Source organism: Nicotiana tabacum, chromosome 24 (genome assembly GCF_000715075.1).
Source record: "Nicotiana tabacum cultivar K326 chromosome 24, ASM71507v2, whole genome shotgun sequence".
NCBI lineage: Eukaryota > Viridiplantae > Streptophyta > Magnoliopsida > Solanales > Solanaceae > Nicotiana > Nicotiana tabacum.
The window spans coordinates 104525142-104552882 of NC_134103.1; the positions used below are offsets into that span (position 1 = coordinate 104525142).

At 36.2% G+C, this 27741-nt stretch overlaps 1 protein-coding gene, 1 non-coding gene and 1 pseudogene across 3 annotated transcripts; all 3 read right to left on the reverse strand.

Annotated features, from left to right (window-relative positions):
- Positions 1-10581: 10581 nt before the first annotated feature.
- On the reverse strand, positions 10582-12545 carry LOC107793711 (alkane hydroxylase MAH1-like; annotated as a pseudogene).
- Positions 12546-14099: 1554 nt separating this feature from the next.
- Positions 14100-25117, reverse strand: LOC107793712 (rhomboid-like protein 20). 2 transcript variants are annotated; one of them, XM_016616116.2, is made up of 8 exons: positions 24884-25113; positions 24668-24768; positions 21999-22139; positions 21693-21759; positions 18390-18538; positions 18196-18297; positions 17077-17205; positions 14100-14695 (listed from the first exon to the last, which is right to left on the reverse strand). In XM_016616116.2, the coding sequence occupies exons 1-8, from the start codon at positions 24906-24908 to the stop codon at positions 14528-14530; spliced, it is 882 nt and encodes a 293-aa protein (XP_016471602.2). In that variant the 5' UTR covers positions 24909-25113; the 3' UTR covers positions 14100-14527. The 2 variants fall into 2 exon arrangements, with proteins under 2 accessions (XP_016471602.2, XP_016471603.2); XM_016616117.2 differs by lacking the exon at positions 21999-22139 and having other exon boundaries at positions 24884-25117.
- Positions 25118-27531: 2414 nt separating this feature from the next.
- Positions 27532-27693, reverse strand: LOC142178654 (U1 spliceosomal RNA). Its single transcript, XR_012706924.1, has one exon. It is a non-coding gene; the product is annotated as a U1 spliceosomal RNA (small nuclear RNA).
- Between the last annotated feature and the right edge of the window lie 48 nt (positions 27694-27741).

The following is a 27741-nucleotide window of genomic DNA, read 5'->3' on the forward strand; positions in this document are numbered from 1 at the left end:
ATAACATCATCAAGCCTCTAAGGGTATCCCATCATATCATCACGGCCTCTATGGGAGAAATCATCAACGTATACCTGTTAATCAGGTGGTGGTGCATATATAACGCCAGAACCTTTCCCCATACCCCATATACATATAATATACGCGTATATAACACCATCTGGTTATGTGTCAATATACATGTATAAATGAATGCAATACATAAGAAGTAAGTGAATAAGATCTCTCGGGATGACATAAGATCAATATGTCTTCGGTTAATATCATGAAATAAAATTTATCAACTTACGTATTTTCTGAAACCCATGAGAAGACGATAGAATAATAGGACGCATGGGGAATCAAGAACGTAGGAACCCCTAGTATTTTTAAGAATAGTGTCATTTGTGAAAGTTGCGCGTTTGCTCGTTTCGTTTGTTTCATATGGTGTCTAAAGAAAAGAAGGGATAACCTTAACATACCTTTGTTGTTTACCTAACCACACGACGTCGGCTCATCCCATTAGTACTTCAATTTACAACAAACAATAAGGGACCATTATTAAGCTTGCGGAAGCTAGAACTCAGCACAAATGACTAGCTCATCTACGAAATTTTGGACAGGACAACCCCTTATTCTTTTCATTTTCCTCAAACACACACACACACACACACACACACACACACACACACACACACACACACACACACACACACACACACACACACACACACACACACACACATATATATATATATATATATATATATATATATATATATATATATTCATTATAATACATCAACAAAACAGTCCACACCATCTCAACCAACAACCAAGTTCTAACTTGCACTTTCCAAGCATTCTCTTCTTCCAAACACATCAGCCACAATAGCAATAGTATTCTTAAGTTATTTCTACTGATTTCCAGCCATAAAACATCAAGAATTCAACTCCAAAATAGTCCAGCAACTACAATACTTCAACATGAAGTTCAACTTACTTCAAGTGTTTCCTTTATCAAATCAACTAGATATACATAGATGATCTTAAATACACATAGGAGAAGTTAAACTTTACCTTGGCAGCAAGAATACTCATCCAACTAAGCTTTACTTCAATCTCAAATAAGCTCTTTACCCCAAACAACAAAGTAGAGAGATAACTAGGTGATCTTGATCTTCCAAGAGAGAAATCACCTTACCAAATTGTGGATTTGGTCTTGAACCCTAAGATAACTTTGAGAGAGATCTTGGGTTGATATGTTGGAGCTCCCTCACGTTGCAATAGTGAGAGAGGGATTATGAATTATTTTTTAAGTTAAATTGAGATATATCTATGTTTATATGGCCCCACTAATGGGCTTGGAAAGATGGGTCTTGAGCTGCCCCAAGACTTGCCCATATCCATCCTCTTCCATTCCCTTTTAATTTGATCCACAAGCTCTAAGTAGGTGATGCACCTACTTGTCACCTACTTAATCAAGTAAGTGATTCATGTTTGTCCTTTTTCCATTTTGAAACATGTGTCTCATCCTCATTAAATAATTAGACATGTGTCGAGTAGATCAAGAAAGTAGGACGGAAAGTAAGTTGGTGAAGCTGGCACGTCGGGTAAGGAAGCATCTCATTTTAATTTGTCCAAAATCTCTTTTCTTACATTTAAGTGCATTCATCTTCAACCTAGTCGTTTGTATGTTGAACGGAAATACGGGATGTAATATCATTAGATCACTTTATATACTTTCAAATAGAATCTCATTTCCGAGCTTACATCAATTGACTTACGGCGTACTTTCACGTTCGAAAATATGGGGTGTAACATCATTCCCCCCTTTGGAACATTCATCCTCGAAGTTGACTGATGCCCTTATCATTCTCATAACCTATAGCTCTTGCAAATACTTTAATACTCTTCTTTCCATCTCGGCAACTGTTCTGTGAATAAATCCAAAGGCTAGGGCATTCCCCCCTTTAGGCCTCTTTCTCACACCTCGAATTGTGGTCGAAATTCTTCCAATCTCGTAACTATTGATACCTTCTATCATGCAGTCTATACGACTTTTTCCTTGTATGTGTGCCTATGCGACTTTTCTCTCATTTTTCATCCAGTTTTTAACCAATCTCTAGGCCTCACTTTGTGAACATATACATAATTATGACAAGATGTCCCTCTAGGTGTTTATGGCTTTACTATAGCTAAGTAGGTCATATTATACCATAACCCTTACTTGAGTTTATTGTTACTGAGGTCTGCTACCAAACTCCAGGTTACTCTCCTTGATTATCCTATATGTATAAATCTAAGTCATCTAATGCTTCCTCATTACTCAATCAAATGTCTAAATGTCATCCTCTTTTCTTTCACAATTACACCCTTATTCTACTACCAGGGCAGCATTCCATCTCTTCTAAATGCTTCTAGTCTTAGACTCTTCTGAGTTCACTCATGTTATACTGAACTTTCTATAACTTAAGGAAACCATCAGATCTCTTGTTTTGATGGGCTTAATCCCGAGGACTTACCTATTCTCACTCGCCTTTTCTTATCCTTACTTCTGTCTTCCTAAAACCTTGTCTTTCTACCATACTTTAGCTTACGACCTACACATATCTATTTATACTACTCGCAACCTCCTCGAACTTGCTTGCACCATAGATTTCCTTATGTTATTCTGGAACCTCAAGCGAGACATCACATTATCTCTAACTCTTATTTACTCTCTTAACTAGACCTCTCAGTACCTGGAAACCATAGGCTGGTAGATATGTCACTGACGACACCACTATCATTTCTTGATACTGAATCCCAGTGCTTCTAGCCCTCTATCTGAAGTACGGACTATTCACAACCTTCTGTACGTGAGTATCTCGTACCTTCGTTACCTTTACCTTACATACCTTAAAATCTTGCATTGTATCTTTCATCTCTTTCATAACCTCCCTTCCATATAGGTATAATTCACATCCACAACTTGAAGCTCTACTATAATACTTACACCTCTAGTGCATATACAATCTGATGAAAGCTTCATATTGACTTCCTATGAGGCTGATACTCTTCTAACTGGATTTATCGTATAGTCGTTATAGAATATGGCTGATGTACAATCTCTCTTGTACCTCTGATATTAAGAGTGATTCTGCAATAGTTTCAATCACGATTGTCCAATAATCAGACTCCTGATTTACTTAGTTGATGTAACTCTTTAGTTTCCTCTTATCTCTCAGCCTTTATGTAGGCTTAAGCTATCTTCCGATCTGTGGCTTAGGGTATTAGTTATTACTTTAGTCTTTCATAGACGCTATGAAATATCCATGATATACTCTTCTAATAATTCAATCCTTTGTCTATGACTCGGGCTCAATTCTTTCTTTTAACTTATATTGAAGTCTTATACGGCTGTATAAATGTCAACATATATGTTGTATGGATAATACTCCAAAATCCTAAATATGTTTATAACGTAACTAACTCTGGGTCATTGATAAAATAATTCCTTTCGTTCCTTCTCAGCTTTCTTTAAACGTAAGCAATTACTTTTCCCGGTCATTCTGCTACCTGCTGCATGAATAATTGGCTTATCTTAGTGCCCACAAATACTAGAATTTCCTATAACTCATATGATCTCAAATGTCACTTTTGGATTATTATTTTTTTACTTCCCCTTCATTAGCTACGGTAGGTGCCACTTTCTTATGGAGTGCATACAATGTTATAGTGAGACTGTTTTTACATGACCATTTCTTCTTCAAGTTACAATGCGTAGGTTGAAGCCTTCTTTCTTATTTTCTCAGCTAGTCTTTCATTGTAGTACTTCGGGAGGACCCTCTGACTCTTGTAAAGCTGCGAGCTTATTACATCGTATACTCAACGGAATTTTTTGATGTTCTTCCTCGCCTATAATTATCCTTAGTTACTTACCTCCACGCCCTTGTACTTGTATGGTGTGAATTGATATTTTGACTGTCTTCTCAGTGGAACTCTCTTTTATTTCCGTAACACCAATACGGTACCTTTAACTACGCCAACTACTATATGAATATTTCTCAAGGATTACAATGTCATAACTGAGAGACTAAATTCACCATATTGGGTTTCACTATGTTTATCTTGCACGATCTGCTGATTTGTCTGTATCCTCTTGTCTAGCCATAACTGGGCTCTTCCTGAATCAACTACTAACTACTCGTTGGTCCATTCTCATATCTATATTCCGCGTAATCTCTCTTGGGATATGTCCTTTGACTTAACTTACCTCTCGTACTGACTCCTTATGTATTAAGTATTCATTCATACTTATTTATCAATAACATCCTAGTCGGGAACCTTTATTGTCCCTCTCTGCCATCATGTTTGCGTAATGTTCTGGAGTCGTAACCTATCTGTGGGATTTGAATAAGTGCAATCTCATCTCTTTCTCATTTTTATCGCATTCTTCCTTTACTATTCCATAGTTCCCTGAACAATATAACTCCTACTTAATACCATATCACACCATTTTCCCCTTCTCTTCATCTTTAGCGTTTTTTCACATATTCACTGACTCTTACTCGCCTTGCGGTAATCCTTCTATATCAAGGATAACAAAATTTCTTACTCACGAGGGTGAAACCTAGTGTAAGTGGCACACTTAGTCTCGTAAGTTTAACTCTGCTCACAGTGCTTGCTTTAGGGAAGCGTTTTCCTGAATGAACGTTAAAGGTTATTCTTGTGTTGTCCATTCTATTATTGTCGGAACGCTATCCCTGAAATTCTCACGATGCCGACTATTATAAAATCCTTCGGTCCCTAATTCATGTTCAGTTTATCTTATTCACTAGCCCATAGTAATTTTTATTACTCCGGGGGTCTAACTTTTCCTTCTGATAATCACGTTGGAGTCACCAACTCATTTTTCGAAATTGGGATATGACTTTATGGCTTATGCTCTTTTATTGTCTCAAGGCATGTCACCTCTTATCTTTTCCTTCACTTGACTATAGACTCTGTCATCCTGTCATATTTTGATTTTTCGTTATCACTCACTTATCACATCATGCTCATAATGCTTCATTTACTCTTTTCTTATTCTCCTGCTAATATTTTTGTCTATCACTTTATTCTGAAAGCTTTAACAAAATATTCTTTTGCTTTTAACTCCCCTTGCTCCATCTACTAGCTCTTCGGGTCGCCTAACATTCTCTCCTTACTAGGGACGGGAGCCATACTAAGGTAAATATTTTTCTCTTCTAGGATTCAAGTGCCTACCTTTGTAATTTGTTTTAACATTCTAGTATTCATATCTAGTTGTACTATTCTAGAATGCACCATCTAGGTTTCTCACAAGGAGAATTATTGTCGTGTTTGCAATATCCTTTGGAAATGTCAGCTAACGCTAACAATCCATCCACTATTTTGGGTTACTCTAACCCTAGCTGGATCCTGATATCCCGTCCTTCTCTTAAACTATATTTGCTGGCTCCTATGGAGCATACCTGAGATGGGTGTGGCCAATTGTACATACCTCTGTTACAATTGAAGGTAACTCAAAATGCTTATATTTCTCTGCCTGAATTGTAAATATTGATAATCTTCACTAATTGGGTACCTTGTACCCTTCTTCACCTTGATTCTTTTGCTTATTGAAACTTGTATCTATGTCACGACCCAAAATCCAACTAGTCGTGATGGCACCTAATCCAACCCGCTAGGTAAGCCAACTTTCAACTATCCAATTTCAATAACAATTATTAAAGAAATATAAGTAAATAATTATCTTAATCTTATACATTCCCCAATAACTGGTAGTACAAATCATGAGCTTCTAAGAATAGAGTATACAAAGCGGAAATAAAATAAATACATAGTTTGTTTGAATAGTACATAAACAGAGCTTTTATAAATTTAAGGCTACCATGAATAAGAGGCAGCTACAACAGGAACGCAGGTACATCTTCAAATCCCGCAACTATCGAGCACAACAACAACAGCAGTCAATGTCTGCACGCAATGTGCAGAAGTGTAGTATCAGTACAACCGACCCCATGTACTGAGTAAGTAACAAACCTAGTTGTAGGTTGAAAGTAGTGACGAGCTTCTACCAAGGTCGGGTCCATAACCAATAGTCCACCACAGTCCATAACAACATAAAGCAAATAATACCAGAAGTAACTCAGAGATAAAATGCTCAGCCAAATCATGATTTCAAAAATAATAGTTCTTCCTTTCAAATGCATCAGTGAAAACTCAAATCATTTGCCGAAGTTGCCAAATATATGAATAGTTTGAAAACAATAATTTCTCCCAAAATCTTTTCAATAATAAATAAGATGTTTCATTTTCCTTCCGGATAACCCGTGTAAAAACAAATGCATCACTATGCCCATCTGTCAAAAATGTGTAAACATCATGAATGATGTGATGCAGTACAGCATAAGGAAAAAATACATCTCTATGCATGTATGTCATCTGTGTATGCCAATGCGATGCAACTCAATGATAAAAATCATAAACAGCCCCTCGGGCAAACCTCACAGTCACTCGTGCCACTCGGGCATACCTTACAATCACTCTTGCCACTTGGGCATACCTCGCAATCACTCTTACCTCCCAGTCACTCAGCACTCGGCACTCGCACTCAGTAGGTACCTGCGCTCACTGGGGTGTGTACAGACTCCGGAGGGGCTCCTTCAGCCCAAGCGCTATAATCTGCACGGACAACTTACGTGTTGCACGGACAACTCACGTGCTATAATAATAAAGTATGTTGCAGGCGGGCAGCCCCAATCCACACTCATCCTCACAATCAGGCCCTCGGCCGATATCAAACATGCTGCGGCGTGCAGCCCGATCCCATAAATATGCAACATGTTGCGGCATGCAGCCCGATCCCATAAATATCCTCACAAATCAGGCCATCGGCCTCACTCAGTCATCAATCTCTCAGGCTCACCTTGTCATGAAAAATAGCCCAAAAATAATGATATGATGTATCAATAAATAACAACAGAGACTGAGATATGATATGCAATGAAATGAATATGGCTGAGTATGAATTTTCAATTTAACACAATAATTCACAGTAATATGACCTCTGTGGGTCCCAATAATACTGGCACATAGCCTCAACATGATTTTTAATATGTTTTTCAGCTCAATTTCTTTAACACATAAAACCGCATGGAAAATGCCAAGATTATTTAACTATAAAATTCTACAAAAACAATTATGTCACAATTTCTATAGTGCACGTCCACACGCCCGTCACCTAGCATGTGCATCACCTCCCAACAATTCACGAAATACATATATTCAAGGTTCATACCCTCAACTCCAAGATTAGAAGAGTTACTTACCTCGAACAAGCTGAATCCAAAGTCGAGCAAGCTAAGCAATGCTCTAGAAATTCCATTATGCGCGTATCAACTCCCGAACGACTCGAATCTACCACAATTAATTTGATTCAGTTCACACAATTTATAGGAATTAATTCCATGCCAAAATGCTAACATTTTTCACAAAATCCGAAATTACGCCCCAAAAATCACCCGTGGGGCTCACATCTCGAAATCCGACGAAACTCATAAAATACGACAACGCATCCAATTACAAGTTCGACCATACTAATTTCACTCAAATCCGACTCCAAATTGTTATTCAAACTTGAAGAATTCATTTTGTGACATTATAGAAATTTTCTTCTATTTCTCTTGAAGATTCAATAATCTTACACCAAAAATGAAGATTAATTCATGAAATATAATCACAAGGGAGTTAAGAACACTTACCCCAAGTTGTGTGGAAAATTTCCTCTCCAAAATCTCCCAACTCGAGCTCCAAAATCCGAAAATGGGTGAAAATGTTGAACCCTCGAATTTTAAGGTTCTACCCCCAGCGATTTCCGCATCTGCGGACAAAATTTGCGCATCTGCGCATCCGCTTGTGCGAGCAAAATGTCGCATTTGCAGACTCCACTCGCCTGCCCAGTTTTCACTTCTGCGCGCATCCATCCGCATATGCGCTCACGCAGGTGCGGAAGTTTCCCTCGCACCTGTGACCAATGCCTCACAGCCCTCTGCCCGCATCTGCGCTCCTTCTCGCGCAGGTGCGATTCCGCGCCTGCGAAGCATTTTCCGCACCTGCGCACCTCGCTTCAGCGTACCCCTGCTCGCATTTGTGAGCTCGCACCTGCGACTACTTTTCCGCAGGTGCGATTACACCATAAGGCTTCAGTTCCAGCAGTCTTCCGAATTCAAAAATCAATCTGTTAACCATCTGAAACTCACTCGAGGCCCTCGGGTCCCCGTCTGAACATACCAACAAGTTCCATAACATAACACAGACTCACTTGAGGCCTCAAATCATACCTAACAACCTCAAAAATATGAACTACACACGGATTCAAGCCTAATAAATTTCCAAATTTCCAAATTCTACAAATGACGTTGAAACCTATCAAATCACATCCGATTGACCTCAAATTTTGCACACAAGTCATATTTCACATTACAGACCTATTCAAATTTCCGGAATTGGATTCCGGCTTATATCAGAAAGTCAATCCCCGGGTCAAACTTCCCAAAAATTCATCTTTCGGCATTTCAAGCCTAATTCCACTACAGACCTCCAAATAATTTTCCAGACATGTTCCTAAGTCCAAAATCACCTTACGGAGCTATTGGAATCATCAAAATTAGAATCTGAGGTCGTTTACCCATAAATACATATCTAGTTACTATTTTAACTTAAGCTTTAAACCTTGGAACTAAGTGTTCCAATTCCTTTCAAAACCTCAATGGACCCGAACCAATTACCCCGGCAATTCACACAACAACTGTAAAGTACAATTTGAGAAGTAAATGGGAAAACGGGGTTGTAATACTCAAAACGACCGGCCGGGTCGTTACAATCTACCTTCTGATTCTCTCTTTGCTTTAAACCATATGGGTGGATAGATATTCATGTCTTAGGGCTCCTTATCAAGAAGCTTACACATCTTAGTACACACGTGATCTACTGAAGACCTCGCATTTACTCATCATAAGCTTGATGCAAAATCGAGTTCCTCTGACACAACTCTTCCACATCCACAATCAATCTCTTACCAGTAGTCTTTATAGATATAGGTTTTATTGTATTACGAATAAAATAGAATTTAGGAATTTGAATTCTTACAACTGAGCTCTACCACAAGATCTAGAGTAAGAAGAAAGAGTGACAGTCCTAAATGCCCTATAGCCTCCTTCTTATAAGTGTGGTGCACAACACACTCATAAGCAAGACTCTACTAGACACGGTTTGTAGACTCTCTAGGACAAAACTACTCTGATACCACTTTTGTCCCGACACAAATCGGAGGGCTGTGACAGGCACCCGGTGCCTTACTCAACCGAGTACCAACGTAACATATCTTTCTTATCACACCATCATAGGTAAATGAGCCAAAAGGGCCATCATGAGATAACTGGAATAAAACATAAAGGAATACTAGACGTAGGACGACCGAACATGATATAGAAACTTATACACGTGGCATACGGGCCTATAAGGCCGGCATGATCATTTGTACACTCAAAACATAGGCCGATAAAGCCATACAAATGTTCATATACATGAAATCTGTCTACAAGCCTCTAAGAGTACATAAACGTCATAAATGTCGGGACAGGGCCCCGCCACACCAATCAATACATGTACAAATCATACTGACTAAATAAGCAACTCCGAAGCAAGTGAAGTGCACCAACACCTTCCCTTGAACTGATTAGGCCTCATTTTTAAAGATGGCATTATCTACCAACCAACCCTTCCATCAATTGTCTAATAATGCTAAGCAGTTAGATAGATGGCAACTTCCTACCATTAGGTTTAGGTATGACAACATTAAACTATTTTTTTTGTTAGTTGAATTAATGTATGGAGGGAGGGAGTTGTAATTTGTTAGATTTTTGTCCACGTGATCTCCCTCTCTATAAGTTTTTGTATTGATTGTTTTGATAATCAGTGTTGTAATTTGAGGTTAGGCCAAAGCACCCCTCCTTGTGCTGCAGATTTATATACAAGACAGCCTAGAATGCTTACTGGGTCAAACTTATGAATAAAATAAAATATCCAAATTTGCCATGAACAAGACGATGGAGAATAACTGACCACATTCTTCAAATTCTCTCGAGAAAAAAGTAAAAGCGATGCTCCATTTGTCTGTGACACAATAGTTGTACACTTGTGCTCCACAAGTTTAGAAAAAAAATAAAGACGTCTTTGTCACAGGGAAAAGAATTGAAGGTGGGAGAAAAGAATTGTTACATCAACCATGCATATACAGGAAGCAATGGAAGTTGATAGAAATATAGAATTGGTTGTATTACACTTTTTTATTTTGAACGCTTTAAGTTACTTAATATAATTGTATTTTAGCATAATTTTCACAACTTAATTCGAGCTCATTAACTCTTTAAAATCTTTAACTTTGAAATGATATTTTCTCAATCAAATTAATTATTCAACCATCATCTATATATTTTCGTCTATTATCACTAAAATCGATAAATCAAAGCTAACATCTTAAATTACATGTATAGTCAAATATCACCACATATGAAAAGATTGAACGAGACTATGTAATGAAACGGTATCTTTTTTTCACAAATAGTACTTCACGAATAGTACTTCGAATGGAACTAGCATAAATAGATTAACAATACTTCTTTATTTTTTAAGATACTCCGCCAAGTCACCACATAAGATCTTTGGTCTTTGCTCGAACAGATGAAAAGATGAGATCACTTGTATTTGGACAAATCTAGCATGTCTCTCCATTTGGACCAAGAGGAACCCTTTTGACGAGCTTAACTTTCAGACCATGTTTCATTTGAATAATAATAGAAGCACTTGGAGAAATTGTTTGTGGTTCCACTAGTTGGATATGATAATTGTATATGATTGTGGATGCCACCATTTTCATCTGAATGAATGCCATTTTCTTCCCTAAACAAGTCCTTGGACCCTCATTAAATGCAGGAAATTTAAAAGATGACTTGTGTTTGATTCTTCCTTGCTCTGAAATCCATCTCTCTGGCTTGAATTCTAAACAATCTTTTCCCCATATAGTCTCCATTCTCCCCATTGTATAGAATGAGAGCACAATTATTCTTGTGTTTGGATTGACACGGTGACCACTTGGGAGGATGTCAAATTCAAGTGGAACTTTATGCTCCAAAGAAACTGATGGAAATAGCCTAAGGGTTTCACACAAAGCACCATCTAGATAGATCAGTTTTCGTGTTTCTTCTATGTTGAAAAACTCGAGGTTTTCATCTTCTTTTAGATGCAATTGTTGTTGAGTCTCTTCACTAATCCTTGTCTAGACCAAGGGATTTTCAGCTAAGAGCCAAAAAAACCAAGTGATAGCTGCACTTGTAGTGTCTCTCCCAGCAAGCATCAAATTTACAAAAGTGTCCCTCAAACATTCTTGTACATTGCCTGAAATTACAGTCTTCCATTGATTGTATGCTTTAACATATACACTTAGCAAGTTAAAGTCCGTCTTTGACTGTTTTGATCATCAACTCCTCTTGCTCACTTGAAATGCAAGGATATAGAAATTGATCAATAGCTTTCCATGCTTGAACAAGCTTCTTTTCTTTACCAATGTGAGGCCAATTTTACAATTTCCAACAACTTTCTGGTAAGATATATCTGTACAAAACTGCATCCACAATGTTGTTGAAAGCCTTTTCGCATGGCACATGAGGTAAACCTATGGACAAACTTGTCGGATCATGATCAAGTAACAACTTGGTAATAGCATCAAAAGTGAATCTCTGAAAAATGTCTTGCAAATCAAATGGTGTGCCTTGTTTTGCAAAAGCATCAAGAATTGGTCGAAGCCCTTTTTCAATAGTGTCCCACGTCTTCCTTTCTAACAAAATTTTGAACTTGGTATGACTCATTAAGGACATGGTGGTCTTCCTATGAATCTCCCATAGTTCAGAATCTAGATCCCATTTCCTAATATATCGAAAATTTTACGGAACTCAAGACCTTTTGGATAGTTAGAGAAATTTCTACTAAGGATATGGTTGATATTTGAAGGATCACTAGTGATTAACATGTTTTGATTGGTAAACACAGAACCACGGAACTCGAAAGTGCCCCAGTTTCTCCAAGAAAAGCAGTTATAAATTCATGGATACGGTAAGCATTTCGAATAAGGCCAGGTAACATTCCAAAGAGAGGCCAATTTGTTGGCACTGAGCTTTTCCACCATCAATTTATAAGTTTCCACCATGTAAAATAAGTGAAGGAGAGGATTATCAAGAGAGAAAGAGAAAATTCAAGGACATACATTGGGTTGGAGTTTCTTTTTCAAACTAGCTTTTGTTCAGTTAGTATTTTGTAAGACACTATATGAGGTTTTTCAGAATCTACACATGGAACATGAGACTCAGAGAGACTGAATCTAGTAAGAGACTCAACTCGTTTAAGTAAGGAGTATTTCTTTGTTTCTGAAGGGGAAGAACTTTAAGTTTTATAAGGAATAGTTGTGATTTAATTATTAGATTAGAAGTAATAAAAGACTGAGATGGTAACTTTATCGTAAGCTTTTTATTAGTTTCAAAGAGGTTGCAATCGGCCAACTTAATTAAGAATGCACCTTTTACGTACATCTTCCATTACAAACATAAACCACAAAAAAAAAAAAAAAAAAAAGGGGAACTACTATTAGGCATTGAGTTAACTAGAAATAACAAAACAATGTGTTACTTCAAATAGCCATTAATTAATGATTGTACTATATACATAAAAGACAAATTACATAAGGAATTAAAAGCAAGACATGCATGGCCTCATAATTGAGTTAGTCATTTTCCAACCAGAGGCGGTGCTAGGATTTGTATGGATTATGAAATTACCACCGAACTCATAGCTTGTTCTAGTTTTTGGTTTACAATTAAATTACACTAATAAATATTTTAATACAAATACAAGATCTAAGCAAAAGCTTCTAAGTTTGTCAGAACCCATACCTAATATTCTAACTCTGTCCCTGTTTCCAATTGCTATGTTGGAGCCCTACATGAGTATTGGCAAGCACAAGTGTCAATGTCATTTGGCTGGGAAAATAAAGATGTGGGAATTTGGCAGGGAGTTATGCATATCAGTCCTAAAGAATGAGTTAGATATTGGTGCCATTCATGTCCTCTCATTTCTCTCCTTGTGGGAAATCTCTAACAGGGAAGGAAGGTTCATTATGTTTATTATTTTACTGCACTTCTAGTTCTTCCAAAATGTTCAACTTCTGTAAATTTTTGAACTGAAGTTGAAGAGAAAAGTACTTAAAATGAAAGAGTTAATAAAAGTTATCTGGGAGCAAAAGATTTAAGAAGGCAATCCAGCTTATGAGAAGAGAGAAGAACAAACTAGTATTTGCAGCTACTAATTTCAGTATTTGCATACCAATCATGTAAACTAATTTCAGCTCGAGTATGAGTTTAGTTATTGTTTTAACTTCACAAACAAATCATGTAAACTGATTTATTACAATGTATCATCTTTAGTCTTTGATTGATTAGATAAGTGAAACAATCATACTAGGACAATTCTGTAAGGAGTTGATCAGAGACATAGGACCAGTATCACGTGGGATTCTTTCTTATCCGACAAATTGGATCAATGTATTTGTCACCATCCTGTTCCAATAAATACAAGGAAGTACCTCTTTTATTATGACCATTTTTAGTAAGGACTTCGGATGAATCTGCCGCCTAATGTTAGTTGCCTTGACGTAACGGGTAAAGTTGCTGGCATATGGTCAGGAGGCCACGGGTTCGAACCGTTAAAACAACCTCTTTCAGAAATGCAAAGTAAGATTGCGTACAACACTCTTATAATCCGTCCCTTCCCCGGATCCCAGAGCTGAGCTGCCCTTTTTATTCCAATATCTTTTGACAATCTTAGCATGGGGAACAGATTTGTTTAACTATATTATATATTTACATTTGGCATAAGGATTAACAGGACACATTCGACTTTTGAACATCTACAACAGAAATATAATTCATTAAACTTCCTAATTCAGGAAAATTAGGAATCCTTTAAGAAAGATTGGTGCCCAACAGTAAAGAGTTTGCCATCAATTTTAGACTAAACATAAGCCATTACCAAGCTGATGAATATATAAGGAAAAAGGAAGAGATTTCAGGATTTGAAAAAATCAAGAAACTATTGTCAACCTAATTTGGTCAGATTTACAATCACCAGAATACCAGTAAAACCTCGGTCCACTGCAAATATACATGACCTAATCTCTCAAAATGATTTGAACCCTGTATATGCTGATTTTGGGATTATAATCACCTACGGTGGTTTTGGAATGAGACAAGTGCATGAAGTGCTAAAGAAACAGAGGAGACTACAAAACTAAGAGCAGTTTGAAAGATTCGTAGGACGAGTGTAATCCAACTTTTCCAGAAAATACCAAATTTTGTTTTAACACCCTCTAGAAACTGGTGTAAACCTAACACCTGGAGCTTCTTTCCCCCTATAAGAAGATCTGATTTATATTTCAGTGCGATTGCGACTCAAGAAGGATGTTTGTGGCTGTATTAACATCATTTCCAGCATGGATGAGTGCCTGCCTTGCCGCGTTCCTATCAAAGCCCATTGACATCAGCGTCGCGATAGTGTCTTCTGGTGGCTCTACGGTGGACGAGACTGGAGCAGTATAATTTCTCTGAAATATGCAGGAGAAAGCAGTACATTCATATTAGCGTGGGCATAATCTTTCAAAAAGGATCTAAGAAGTTTAAGTTGTCACTGGAGTTGGTTCCCATTGGAACACACCAAGAATCAACTCATTGGTGATGAATATGGCCCATCAATTCACTCATCTTTTAAACAAGGTGACCTCTCAATTCCACTGGTCTAGATTAAATGTGAAATTCAATGACATAAGTGGAAAAAGTGAAAGCCAAATTTAACTGATAAAACTCTAACATAATAACATGCTTCCAGAGTGCAAATATCAGTTCATTTAGTTCAATCACTTGCAGTAGCTATCTGGACATTTTGGCTGAATGTACACTCAAAACACTTGAAGGCTCAGAATTTTGACAAGAAATGTTAAATCATTTGCATAATAACATGCTTCCAGAGTGCAAATATCAGTTCATTTAGTTCAATCACTTGCAGTAGCTATCTGGACAATTTGGCTGAATGCACACTCAAAACACTTTAAGGCTCAGAATTTTGACAAGAAATGTTAAATCATTTGCATGCATTGACTATTTCACTGACCACCTAGGCTCCCACCATACTCTAATTTGAACAACAAAAGAATGTAAATTTACAGTAAACTCTACGCAATAATTGTGCTCTCATCATTTGATGGATTGAATAACTATGCAATAATAAACTCATTAATTCTCTTTTTCTTTTCTTTTTTTGTTTGTTTTGAAGAGTAAGAAACTCATTTGTTCTGAATTTGCTTTTCCATGTGTTGTCCATAAGCTATAACAGGAAAGAAACTTGCATCATCCAGATGAATAAAAGGGAGCTAGATGAGGTGGTTAATGAAAGCATCAAACAGGGAACTATCACTTAATCGGAATCTTTATATGAGAAATTTAATGTCGCAGGTTGTTTTATCCACACACACACAAAAAAAAAAAAAATTGATGTGACGGGTTGCCTCTTTGTATAGCTATAACAGGAGATTACCCCTGGGATTTGTTTGTATTTCGCTAATCACTACTTGTTTCTTGCTTACGTGATACTCAAAATGAAAGCATCAAACATGGAACTATCACTTAATTGGAATCTTTATAAGAGAAATTTTAATGTCACAGGTTGTTTTATCCACACACACAAAAAAAAAATATGATGTCATGGGTTGCCTCTTTGTATAGCTATAACAAAAAAGAAATGATGTCTCGAAAATGAAACTGCAAAGACAAACAGTACCTCTTCACCAAAGCCAAGTTCTGCTAGAATGTCAAAAGCTTTAACCTAGAATAGTAAAGATAGAACCCTAGAACTGAGGAGATGGAGGTTCAGCTGTCTCTGTGTAAGACTAAAGTTACCACACGTCACTAATAAAACACAAATTTTACTGAGCATACCCATGTGGAGTTACAACCATATATCAGACAGGATACCCAAACCACAGAATCTGATTGGTTCTTCTACAACGATGCAAAGGGCTATGCATACCTTAGTCAACATAGAACATGAGAATTAAGTCAAAAGAGGTCTAGATGTATATCCTAGGCCTAAAACCTAAAATAAGGGCATTAGGTTGCTACACCAGTTTCAGAGAGATATTAGCTCAATCTAGTTCCTGATGCCTTGTTATCTGATTAGCATTTGCTAATTATGTGGGATTAAGGCGCTCTTTCTGTGAAAAGCAGCTAATCGTCACATTTGTTATTGTGATATGCCAATATGAGGCAAGCCTACTAATATCATACATGGCTAGGACATAGGGAGGGAGATACCCAGAGGGACAATAACAACACATATCACATATCACATGCACAATAGTAGTTACGAGGAAGCTTACTAATGTAGGACTGCAAAAAAAATATAGGAAGTGAAGGAGAGTTATGGACAACATGGTTTTAGCTGCTGCACTAGGAGAAGCAAAAGGTGTTCTTTACACAAGTTCTTTCACTTGAAGACAATGTTACAGAAAGCTCCAGTATTCTCAATTATGTTTGATGGCAGGCAATGAAGAGAAGATACATGTTATAGATTAAAGATGGCCACGGAGAGGTCGTGAGATATTGATTGGGAAATTATAGTACTTATTTTCTTCAGGATTTGGTACTCATGGACACCTCGATCTCTAACAACCATGAAGAGATATCTTTTTTGGGATGTTAAGTGCTTTATATTTCATCAAGCTGGAGTAATACTGGTTTACTTTCAAGCCAGCCAACCCAAGGAGGATTATGCGTTTTATAGGACCGACACAGTCTCACAAGCAGGAGCTCTTTTGCTCTTCGAGGCAGTAACTGAAATCGAACTTCTTTTGACTAACCTGATATTGAGACAGGTGCAGCTTTCTATTAACTAACTAAAGCATGTGACCAAGGCATCAAAAACAATACTTGCCTCCATCTGGCGACCTGCAAAGGATGGTACATTTCCTGGAGAGTTCCTTGCTGGTGCTGAAGGTGGTGGCATGTTACCCATCGATGGCCAAGAAAGTCGAGCGAAGAAGGATGTAATAAATTCTGGGAACTAAAAGAAAATAAATTAATGGACGTCAGCTTCTTAATAAGAAATCACGGCAAGTCATGTCTAATAAAAGGTCCAACATAAGCACCTCAAGCAAGAAATTATAAGGAGAACGTCATTTCAAAACCATAAAATCACTTTGCAACTCTACAGTGGTGCTCAGAGTTCTTTACTTCTATGAAGCTTATCTACTTGTTTCCTGCATTGCATTATGATATGCCGATATCTGGGCTAACAATTACCTTCAACCACCATATACAAAAAGTAAAGTGGAAGGACTAACTTTGCTTCCAGCAATAGCATTCAGCCTATAAGACACATCCATCTCTGAGCAATTGGTGAGATATGGTGCCTAGTGCCCTATTTCTTGTAGTCATTCAGAAGTCAGAATATGGGTTATTCCTAGCAACTTAGAAGGAGAATGTCCAAGTGCATGGAATTTAAGTACAGAAGACCCCAAAAGCCAATAGTATTGACTAGCTAAATATTCTATATTTGTGCATGCAAGACTAAGTCAAATTCTCTAGCCATATAACAACAGTGAAGTGATTAAACAACAACAACAACAACAACCCAGTAAAATCCCACTAATGGGGTCTGGGGAGGATAGTGTGTACGCAGACCTTACCCCTACTCCGAAGGAGTAGAGAGGCTGTTTCCGAAAGACCCTCGGCTCAAAAAACAAAAAAGATAAAAGGACAAAAAGGGAGACAATATTAGTATCACAACAACAATCATAGGATAAATAGGAACACCATGAAATCCAGAAGAAAGATGCAAAGCAAAGGGAGACAATATTAGTAAATATTAGTATCACCACAACAGTCATAAGAAAAATAGGAACACCATGAAATCTAGATGAAAGATGCAAAGCACAAAAATACTTAATACCATGTAACTATGAAGACTATTACAAAGAATGCTTTCTTAATAGAAACGGAACTTTGACAGAGAGGGGGGGGGAGTATTCTGAAGAACAAGAACAGCACAAACCTTCACTCTCCTAATACGGAAAATGTTCAAACGATACAAGCAACCTGCAATTATTCCACAGAGCCCAGGTATAATAGATCTTTTCCAGGATGAGAAAAGAAGCTGCAAGACAAAATATCAAACGGATATTGATGGAAAAAAACTCAATCTAGGGACAAAATGTAATTAGGAGTCATGATAAAAATATAAAATACCTGGAGACCAGCTAAATAAATGAAAGCCTTGTCAGAGAAATGGAGACTGAGTATGCGGAACCGGGTAGAAACCGGAATGTCGAGATAAAATGGCACAAAGGATGAAAATATTAGTCCGTAGGGCCCAGACAGTGTACTCAAGGAAGGATCTGACAGAGAAAAATTAAAATATATCAATGGCTAACAACCTATTTCTCCAATTCAAGAATAGCAATAAGAAGGGTAGAATGCAAACTGCATAAAAAAACCTATACTAATGGAAACTACGAGTGAGACCGGAATGATGTACACCAGAGGGTGTGAAAAATATCAAAGTAGATTATTATGGTATAGTATCATCTCAAGCACTTCGGAATGTTCAAACGATACAAGCAACCTGCAATTATTCCACAGAGCCCAGGTATAATAGATCTTTTCCAGGTATAATGAACATTATTATGGTTTAGACAAGAGGGGGTTGCTCGTGGTGAGCACCCTCCACTTCCAACCAAGAGGTTGTGAGTTCGAGTCACCCCAAGAGCAAGGTGGGGAGTTCTTGGAGGGAGGGAGCCGAGGGTCTATCGGAAACAGCCTTTCTACCCCAGGGTAGGTATAAGGTTTGCGCACACATTACCCTCCCCAGACCCCACTAGTGGGATTATACTGGGTTGTTGTTGTTGTATCATCTCAAGCACCTCTTTCATGCAAATTTGAGGTAAAGGATCCCTTAAAAATCAAATGCTTAACAAAGATTTGGTACCTAGAAAATTAAGATTTCCAATTTCCAGCAGTTATTGTCGATTTCTACTCCTTCATGTTGCTCTCTATTATGCACATCATACTTCTCAAAAGACCAAATTTGTAGCCAGCTCTCTAAATTTGGAGCAGGTTCTGATGACACACTATAACTAGCCTGCTGCATGACTTATAAAATTGCACCAAATAAGTCTATATTTGATTCAAAACACCTCGTATACAAGGATCTGACATTTCCCTAGTGAAGTACTAGGTACTAGCAAATGTCGTGCTTTGTCGCAAGATATCTCCAAGAAGGTTCTTTTACATAATTATCAAAAGGAGGTTCTTTTACAGATATCAACCATATTAATAACAAGATAACTCAAACCACATAATCTAAAGGAGCACTAGTATCGTTCAAAGCCTCTAAACCTTTCGAATAGAAACATACTGATTGCTTCCAAACTCTAATTTTTTATCAAGGCTTCCAAACTCTAATTATATCAGCTTCACAATTCCTTTTCCTCGTAGGATATTATGTGGCATTATAAGTCAGAGATGATGGAGGGTTGACCAAAATGAGCACTTTCCAAAAGATGACCAATTTTATACTAAAGAACAGTTGGAGTTAGCCCTTAGCAGCGGCTTCTCTTACCCATTATTGATTTGACTTTCATTTGAGTAATCAACATAAGATACGACAAAGCAAATAACAGATCTGACTTTCTCGCTAGAGTAATAATACAGGAAGCACTCACAAATCATAAATTGAATATTCGCTCAATATTCCAACTTATTTTATTTGTTTGTAAATTAATTTGTTGATTTGTTAACAGCTCTTCATATGGAGTCATATGACTTCTCATCACTATCTCTAATCAATGATGAAGCCAACAGAATTCAGAAAAATACTGTAAATGCATGGTCAGAGTTCAAAGTTGTGACTTAAAGCAACTTTTGAACCCCCTTTATCACTACACTAGAATTATAATTTATGTCAAGGGGATTCAGCAGTTTATAAATAACCAAAAGCTTTTTTTTTTAACCCTGTTTGTGCAGTAATACTTTTTACTTTTGGAACTTCTGCTATCACTCTACGCTGGTGCTTCTCTATGAATATCAAGTCACTAATACAACTTGATCAAGCTCATTTGATATCTCAAGATACTTTTAGCCACATTATTAAAAAAAAAAAAAAAAAAAAAAAATTATCCACATATCTGCATAATATCACCCAAGCATCTGATTGATCTCATTATTTTTGTGTCAGGCCCATAACGTCGAGCAACATCCATCTTATGCGATATGTATGATCAATTGATCATGTCCATCCTACCTCAAAGAGGATACCCAATCCATGAGCAATATTTTACCCAAAGCAGTATGTAGTTACAGAAATTCAAAGCACAGTCAGAGGAAAAATATAGGGAAGAGTGAATATTTATCAAAAGCAAAAATAAGGAAAAAGAAGATAATCACAGTTGTTACATATTTTTTTACCATCTTTACATAATATGCTGCATGGTTACTGTAAAACAGGTATAACTGTTTGAAGGAGTTGCAATCACAAGCTACAACTATAAGGAGAATGAAGAATATAGACCCCTTCAGGCTGTCATTTCTATATATCAGTCCAGAGTAGGAAAAAATAGTCAAAAGCAACAAGTGCTCACTATGCAACTTATGTTGTACAGACTAGAAATGATGATTACAATGAAAACCATAAAACTAAACATGGAAAAATTCAATCAGATAATTCAGGGGACTGAATCATGATACCCAAACTAAACATCCCCTTCACTAATGCAGATATTATGGCCAGAAAGTTTGGGGAATATTATAAGGACAAAGGGGAATCTGAATTTAGACTTCGTGTTGCTTTTGGAATGTTTCTACACTTGTAATTGTTAAGTGTAGTTCCTTTCTCGGTTTAGCTATTTATCTATTTACGTCTGTGTTATAAGGGTATTTCATCATTTTATGTTTAAAAGGCGTATTTTTAATATTTTTGTATTTTTTGAAAAGATGTTTAAAGGTGTTTTATGTCTTTCTGTCTTCTGGATATCTCCAATTTGCGGTATCTTTGAAAATTTGGGCAGCAAGCCAAGTGTAACAAGCTAAGAGCCTTGCAGACGCATTAGGAGACTTGGACAGCAAGTCAAGAGTCTTTGGCAGCAAAAGACGGCTAACAAATTGCTCAGAAGAATCTGCGAACGGGCTTCTGGAGAGCCTTCCCTCCAAGCTGTCGTCCTACTTGGTTGTGCAGATGTATCCTTATAAGTATTTGAAAAAATTAGGATGAAGAATGTTCTTAGTTACTGTACTTTCTCATATCTGTACAATCTCAAAACATCACTATTTCTTATCTCCCATATTAGCCACATCTCATCCCCCACTTCCACCAGTTTAGGAGCCTAACCTTTTTCTTTTTGAATGATCTAGCCTCATTGTTCTGAAACTGCTTTCAATTATTAGTTCTTTTAAATGATTGAAGGTTTATTAGATAAGCATCAGGATGAATAACCCAGTAAGAAACTCTAAACACTTTCTATCTATTCATATCTGATGATTAGAAATGACCAATACCTTTAATAAGTTGTAGAGCAAGAACTGCAAGCAATAAAGAGAGTACAAAAGAGAACAGCAGGAAAACCTGCAGAACAAGAGGTAAAAACATAAACTACACAATGTAAAAGAGAAAAAGAAAAAACAGGTAGAAAAGACAATGAAAACAGTATCTACTGTGGCTTTTATTATTTGCCTAGTAGTTGATTCAACACCTGCAGCTTTTATTATTTTTCCATTAGCTAATTTAGGAAGTTGAAGATAGTACTGTCCCAATAACTTATCCAAAAAAAAAAAAAAAAAACTACTACCCCAATAAGCACTTACAGAATATTTGTTCGAACCGATTTGCCTCTCAAAGACACGGAAGTAGTATAGCAGATATAATCCAAATAATAGTTCAGGAGTAGATGAAAAGGTAAAAACAGATATGATCAGCTTCCAGATTTGAAGCTTCTGGAAAATATCCTGGCACAAGCAAAAAAAATGCATCAATTAGCATATCTAATATAATCTTTAAGGTATCCACTAAGAGCATGCCCAAAATCCTACTGAAACAATGAGATTATACCTAATAAGACAGTAAGAGAGAACAAATCTGCTACTCCCTCCGTTTCAATTTATGTCTCTTACTTTCCGTTTTAGTGTCATAAAAAGAAACCCTCTTTGTATATACAGTAACCTAAGTTGCTCCGACACGGCAGTTTAGGTGACGTACCCGTGTCGACACGACACTAGTATGGGTGTGGGTATGGGATCCGTAGCGGATTTGGTCAAGCAATTTTTGGTACTTTGACCGCGACGGACGGGAAAATTCGAGATGAGATACAATTTGATTCTCGAAATCAAAACCAAAACTAGGGTAAATTTGAAGAAAATAGCATACCTATCTAAGAAATCAATGCTTCAAGTTGAGAATAAAAAAGAAATCCACACTTTACAAGCTATACATAAGTATTCCACAAAATTTTTCATAATTTAGATATATTTTTATATTTTTGAATTATTTTTAGCCGGATCCCCGCACCCGTATCCATACTAGGATCCTTGTTACCAAATCTTAGAATTTACATCTCGAAGGTCCGACCTCTAGATCCGCACCTGTGTCCGAGCAACTTAGACAGTAACTCTTTTACTCCAACTTTCCACATGGCATATTTAAGACCACAAGATTCAAGAACATTTTTGGTACATTACATACATCTTTAGTTTAAGAGCATAAGATTTAAAAGCCGTCCTTACTTTCTTAAACTATGTGCCCAGTCAAACTAAGACACATAAACTGAAAAGGGAGGAGTATAATACAAAAATGTAAACTAGGAGAAAAGAGAATCCTATATTCTGCAAAGTTTCAAAACTCGGAATGGATGAGCTGAGATGAAATAAGTACTTCGTTAAAAGAGAATCCTATATTTCTTAAGCTCCAAAACTCATAAGAAATGAGCTATAAAATGAAAATATATACTAGAATCTTTTTCCCTTAAGTTTCCGGAACTCAGAGATGGTTGGGTGCTTCTAAAACCATTAGTTGTTGTGTGGGATATCCTTTGCTGCTACAAAAAAGTTATACGTATGTCTTTACGTGAAATTGGGAGAGCTCGTATACCTTCAGATTCGTATGTTTGGAGTAACATAGGATACGACCATATACGATCTAGTATTGCTATCGCATGATTGGTAAAGAGTATTAGGCGATTAGCAACCCTATCAGGAAACCATATAAAATCTGCATTACTATTGGATAACATAGCTTGTCGGTGTCATAATCACAAACAAATTGTGGTTGCATTAACACCACCTTACATGGTACAAATAAAACCACTTGATATCAATGTTACATGTATTCTTTTCAAGTGGATAAGACATTGGTATGACCACTTTATAAGGACCCCTCGAAAGACATTAAAAGGCTACTAAAAATTGAATGTGATCTTGTTAGATCCACAGACAAACCTGTACTCAAGCTTGATCAATTGACGTAGTCTAATACATGTGGACTCAAAATTAGCAAGTTGTATCTGCTAATTGTACTTAGTCAAGGTCTACCCTCTACTATCAAGTTGGGCGAAGGAGTTTGTATTGTTATATGTTCATAAACAAGCCATTTATCTTATCCAGGGACTAAACCGTAGTAGCTTCATGTAGTGACAAACCCATCTCAAGTTCGAGAAATATAGAATATAACCTATTTCATCATGGCCTCACACGTAAATATTGGTGAATGGAAAATGACCAGAAATGTTGTTAACATAAGCATTCATGACCTGATGAGCAAACAGGGTGCACTTGTATGCTCTTAGACATTAAAAGTCGGCAACAACCACAAAATTACTCAACCTCCCTTCCCTCTCCCCCTCTCAAAAAAAAGAAAGTATGTGTACACCTTAAACAACTAATCAGCAGCATCCACTAGGCTTATAATTGGACAAAGGTCAAACCTAGAAAACTCCTTTCATGAACACAAGATCAAATCAGACGTGGTTCTCATTTCAAACACAAATTTATGAGATCTCCAAGACCAATTGCAGTTATGCACTAAAACAAAGTAAAACATATTGGGTGTACACTATAGATGTGTTCATTTCCATCTGGTTTTTGAGAGTTTTTTTTATGACGGTGGTGTCCGGGTCAGTTTGCGCGCACCTAGACTAATTCGATGAGGTGCCTGCTATCTCCCACCAATACAGGTAGCGGGTAATTTTATTCATCAAGGCTCAGACAGTTGCGAAGAAATCACCTAGTGTTTTATATCTCCATTGAGATTTGAATCTTCATTGATCACTAGGCCATACCTTTGGGTCAATATGCACTAAAGATCCGATCTTTATATTCTTCTTTCACAGTTCTAGAAACCCTAAAACTTAATTCAACTCAATACTTAGCCCCATTCAGTAAAATTACACAGAAAAAAAAACAAGACCTAATTCACAGTACTAGAAAAAATATCAAAACGAAAAAGGATCGAAATTAAGAGAAACCCAGAAAGCAAAAAGTACCTGATAAGACCAACCCAGCTGATTTGCACGGCCTTGGGTACCAAATATGATGGTGAAGAGGGTACACGCAATTACTAATGCCCTTGTCACTGGCGCATTGTCTATTGTCAAAATTACAACATCAAAGTGAAAATTAGAATTAGAAATCAATTCCTATAATTCATGCATCAAAATAAAGTGTATATAGATAGAAATTGATGAGGGATAAAGACGTACTGAAACCAGATGGGCCAACGTTCATTTTTGCAGCGATTACAACGAGTTTTTTCCCTTTACTATTTTACCACTTTGGCTAAGTCCTGCCTCTTCTGACTTCTCTGTTCCTCAGCGAGATCAATTTTTCGCAAGTCAGAAACAAACAAGTTTGTTGGAAAACAATTGGTCTCTATTTAAAAACCAAACTGTTTTCCTAATCCCTTTCCCAAACTAGATGTTTAGAGGGGACTAATACGGTGTTTTAAAGTTGTTTAAATCCTTGTTTTTCCCCACCGTCCTTTACCTTTTTAACAAAACAATATAAATGCAAATAATACAATGAGACCTTCTATAACACTATTTTTATAAAACAATCATTCACTAGAAAAACTATATTTTTTTAATTAATTTTTTATTTTGTAACAGCAACAGATATCTTTCTAGCAATAGAATTCCAAAAATTACCGATAAAATAAGCTTAAAGATCTTAATTTGATCAAATTTTTGAAATTTTAAAGGTCGTTTGATTCGGAAACAAGTTATCACATGATTATTATCTCGGGATTGTTATCCCACTCTCACATAGGAATAAAAATAATACTACAATTTCGAGACAATTAATCCCGAGATTAGTTATACCGTAATTTTATTCGAATCAAACGTGATATAAATTCATTTTAAATTTAATTTCGGGATAAATTATCCCTTATACCTCGCACTAACAAGCCCTTAGTGCGTCACTTGCAACAAAAAATATTATGTTAGTGCATACTATTATAATTAAAGGCTTCATTTAATTCAATTAATAGATATGTTTGTATATTTTTATTTCATTGCACAAAAGATTCTATCTAGCATAATGTATAATATTTGAAGATCCACACATATAATCTTTTCCATTAAACAAAGTTTTCATCTTGTATAATGCTTAAGATTCGAGATTTGTACATATCTTTTCCATGGCTCGTTCATTAATTTTAAATGAATTTAATTTTCTTGTAGCTTTAGAATATGTGCATTAGAGTTTCAATATTTATATATTTAGTTATGAATTTATTAATAATGTATTAGCTTTCTTTAATATTTAACTAATAAAATATACATATCTTTTGAGATTTTTAATTTGAATAATTTCTATCTTTTATATGTAACATTAAAAAAGGAAAAAGAAAGAAATTTTGATTATTTCGTCCATAACGGCCAGAAAATATTTAAATGTCAAATGTTGTTATAAGTGTATAACAGTCATTTACTATAAAATCTTAAAAAATCGTAACAAAATAATGATATTATACGGAGATTTGACTTGGTGTGAAAATCAAGCTACAAAAACATGTGATAAATTGTAATGTAATTTCTATTTCTTAAGTTAGATTTCAAATCAAGATACTTGTTTATTCTGTAATATTTTCGTCATTCCATTTTTATGGTCGCACAACCATCAACTTAACAAATGCAACTCGTTATATGCCGGCGCATAGTTATGTAGAGCCAAGGATTCAATTGAATCTTATTTCAGAAAATTATAATATACAAATAGGAGAGTCGATGGTTTATTGGAAACAGTCTCTATATCCTCACAAAATAGAGGTAAGGTCTGCATATACACTACCCTTCCTAGACCCCACGGTGTGGGATAATACTGGGTATATTATTGTTGTTGTATAATATACAAATATGACAAAATTGGTTTTTGGTTATATATAGATGATTAAAATTCTTTAACATAAGGAAAGATTTTAATAAAATGACAATGATGATTCAAAATTCGGTTTAGATCACAAGTTTAAATTCATGTAGTATTTTTTTTATTCCCCTTTAAGTTTCGGTTCCACCACTGCTCATATGTTCAACTTTCTTCCGCATTAAATTAATGCCAAAGTCTTAAAAAAAATTAAGAAAAGTGCTAACTACCCAGTTATTGTTAATTATATACTCTCCTCTTTCTCAAATTATCTGTCATAATTTCTAAAAAAATAGTTATTTCAAATTATTTGTCATTTTAGAAGCTCAAGACAAACTTAATTGTCTTTTCCTATATCCTTAGTAGTAATTATTCTTGAAAACTACAAACACTTATAAGGGTAAAATAGTCAAATATAAGGGTAATATAATGATGATTTAAATACCAATAAGACATAAATAAGGGTAAAATCGTCAAATATACCTCTTAATTATTATATTTTCTTAAGTTACATGTAAAATAATATATGACAAATAATTTGAGACAGATGTTAGGTATTTTACTGTCTCAACATGCTTCTTGCAATTTAAGAATTTTATCAAATTACTGAGTTGTATTTACTTGTTTGCTCATAATCCCTACACGTCTCAAGTGTGGTAAGGTGCTTGTCAAATTAAGTACTCCTTACTCCCAAGAGGAAACTACTTACTATTCAATATCTAAAATAATTTTCATTCATTTTTCTACTATAAAAGTATGTGCTCTATATAACGGAATAATACCTCAATTCTCTTAAAATTTGTATTATCAGCTCGAAGTGATGGATTGATAGCTGATATAAATCATTATTTGTCAAAATCGCTCGGCAGATGAAGCATTCTTATCTCAATTTACAGAAACATGAAGAGTTACGAAATAATTATAATATTTATGAAGTTACAAGCTTTACTACATAATGGGCCGAAAAATATTGGGCTAGAATTGGGTAGGGGCCGCGCAAACGCAGGCCCCCACTACCACAAATTATGACGTAGGCTCGACCACTTGGGCCGACCTTAGGCGGGCACCCCTCCTAAAGTGCAATGGAGGTCACCAACCTAGGCCATGAGTCTTGTTGATCGCCCATTGACCCCGTCCAGGTAAGTATGTTTCTCTGTGATCTCAGCCCATTTCTTATAATAAGCCTTTCGCTCCC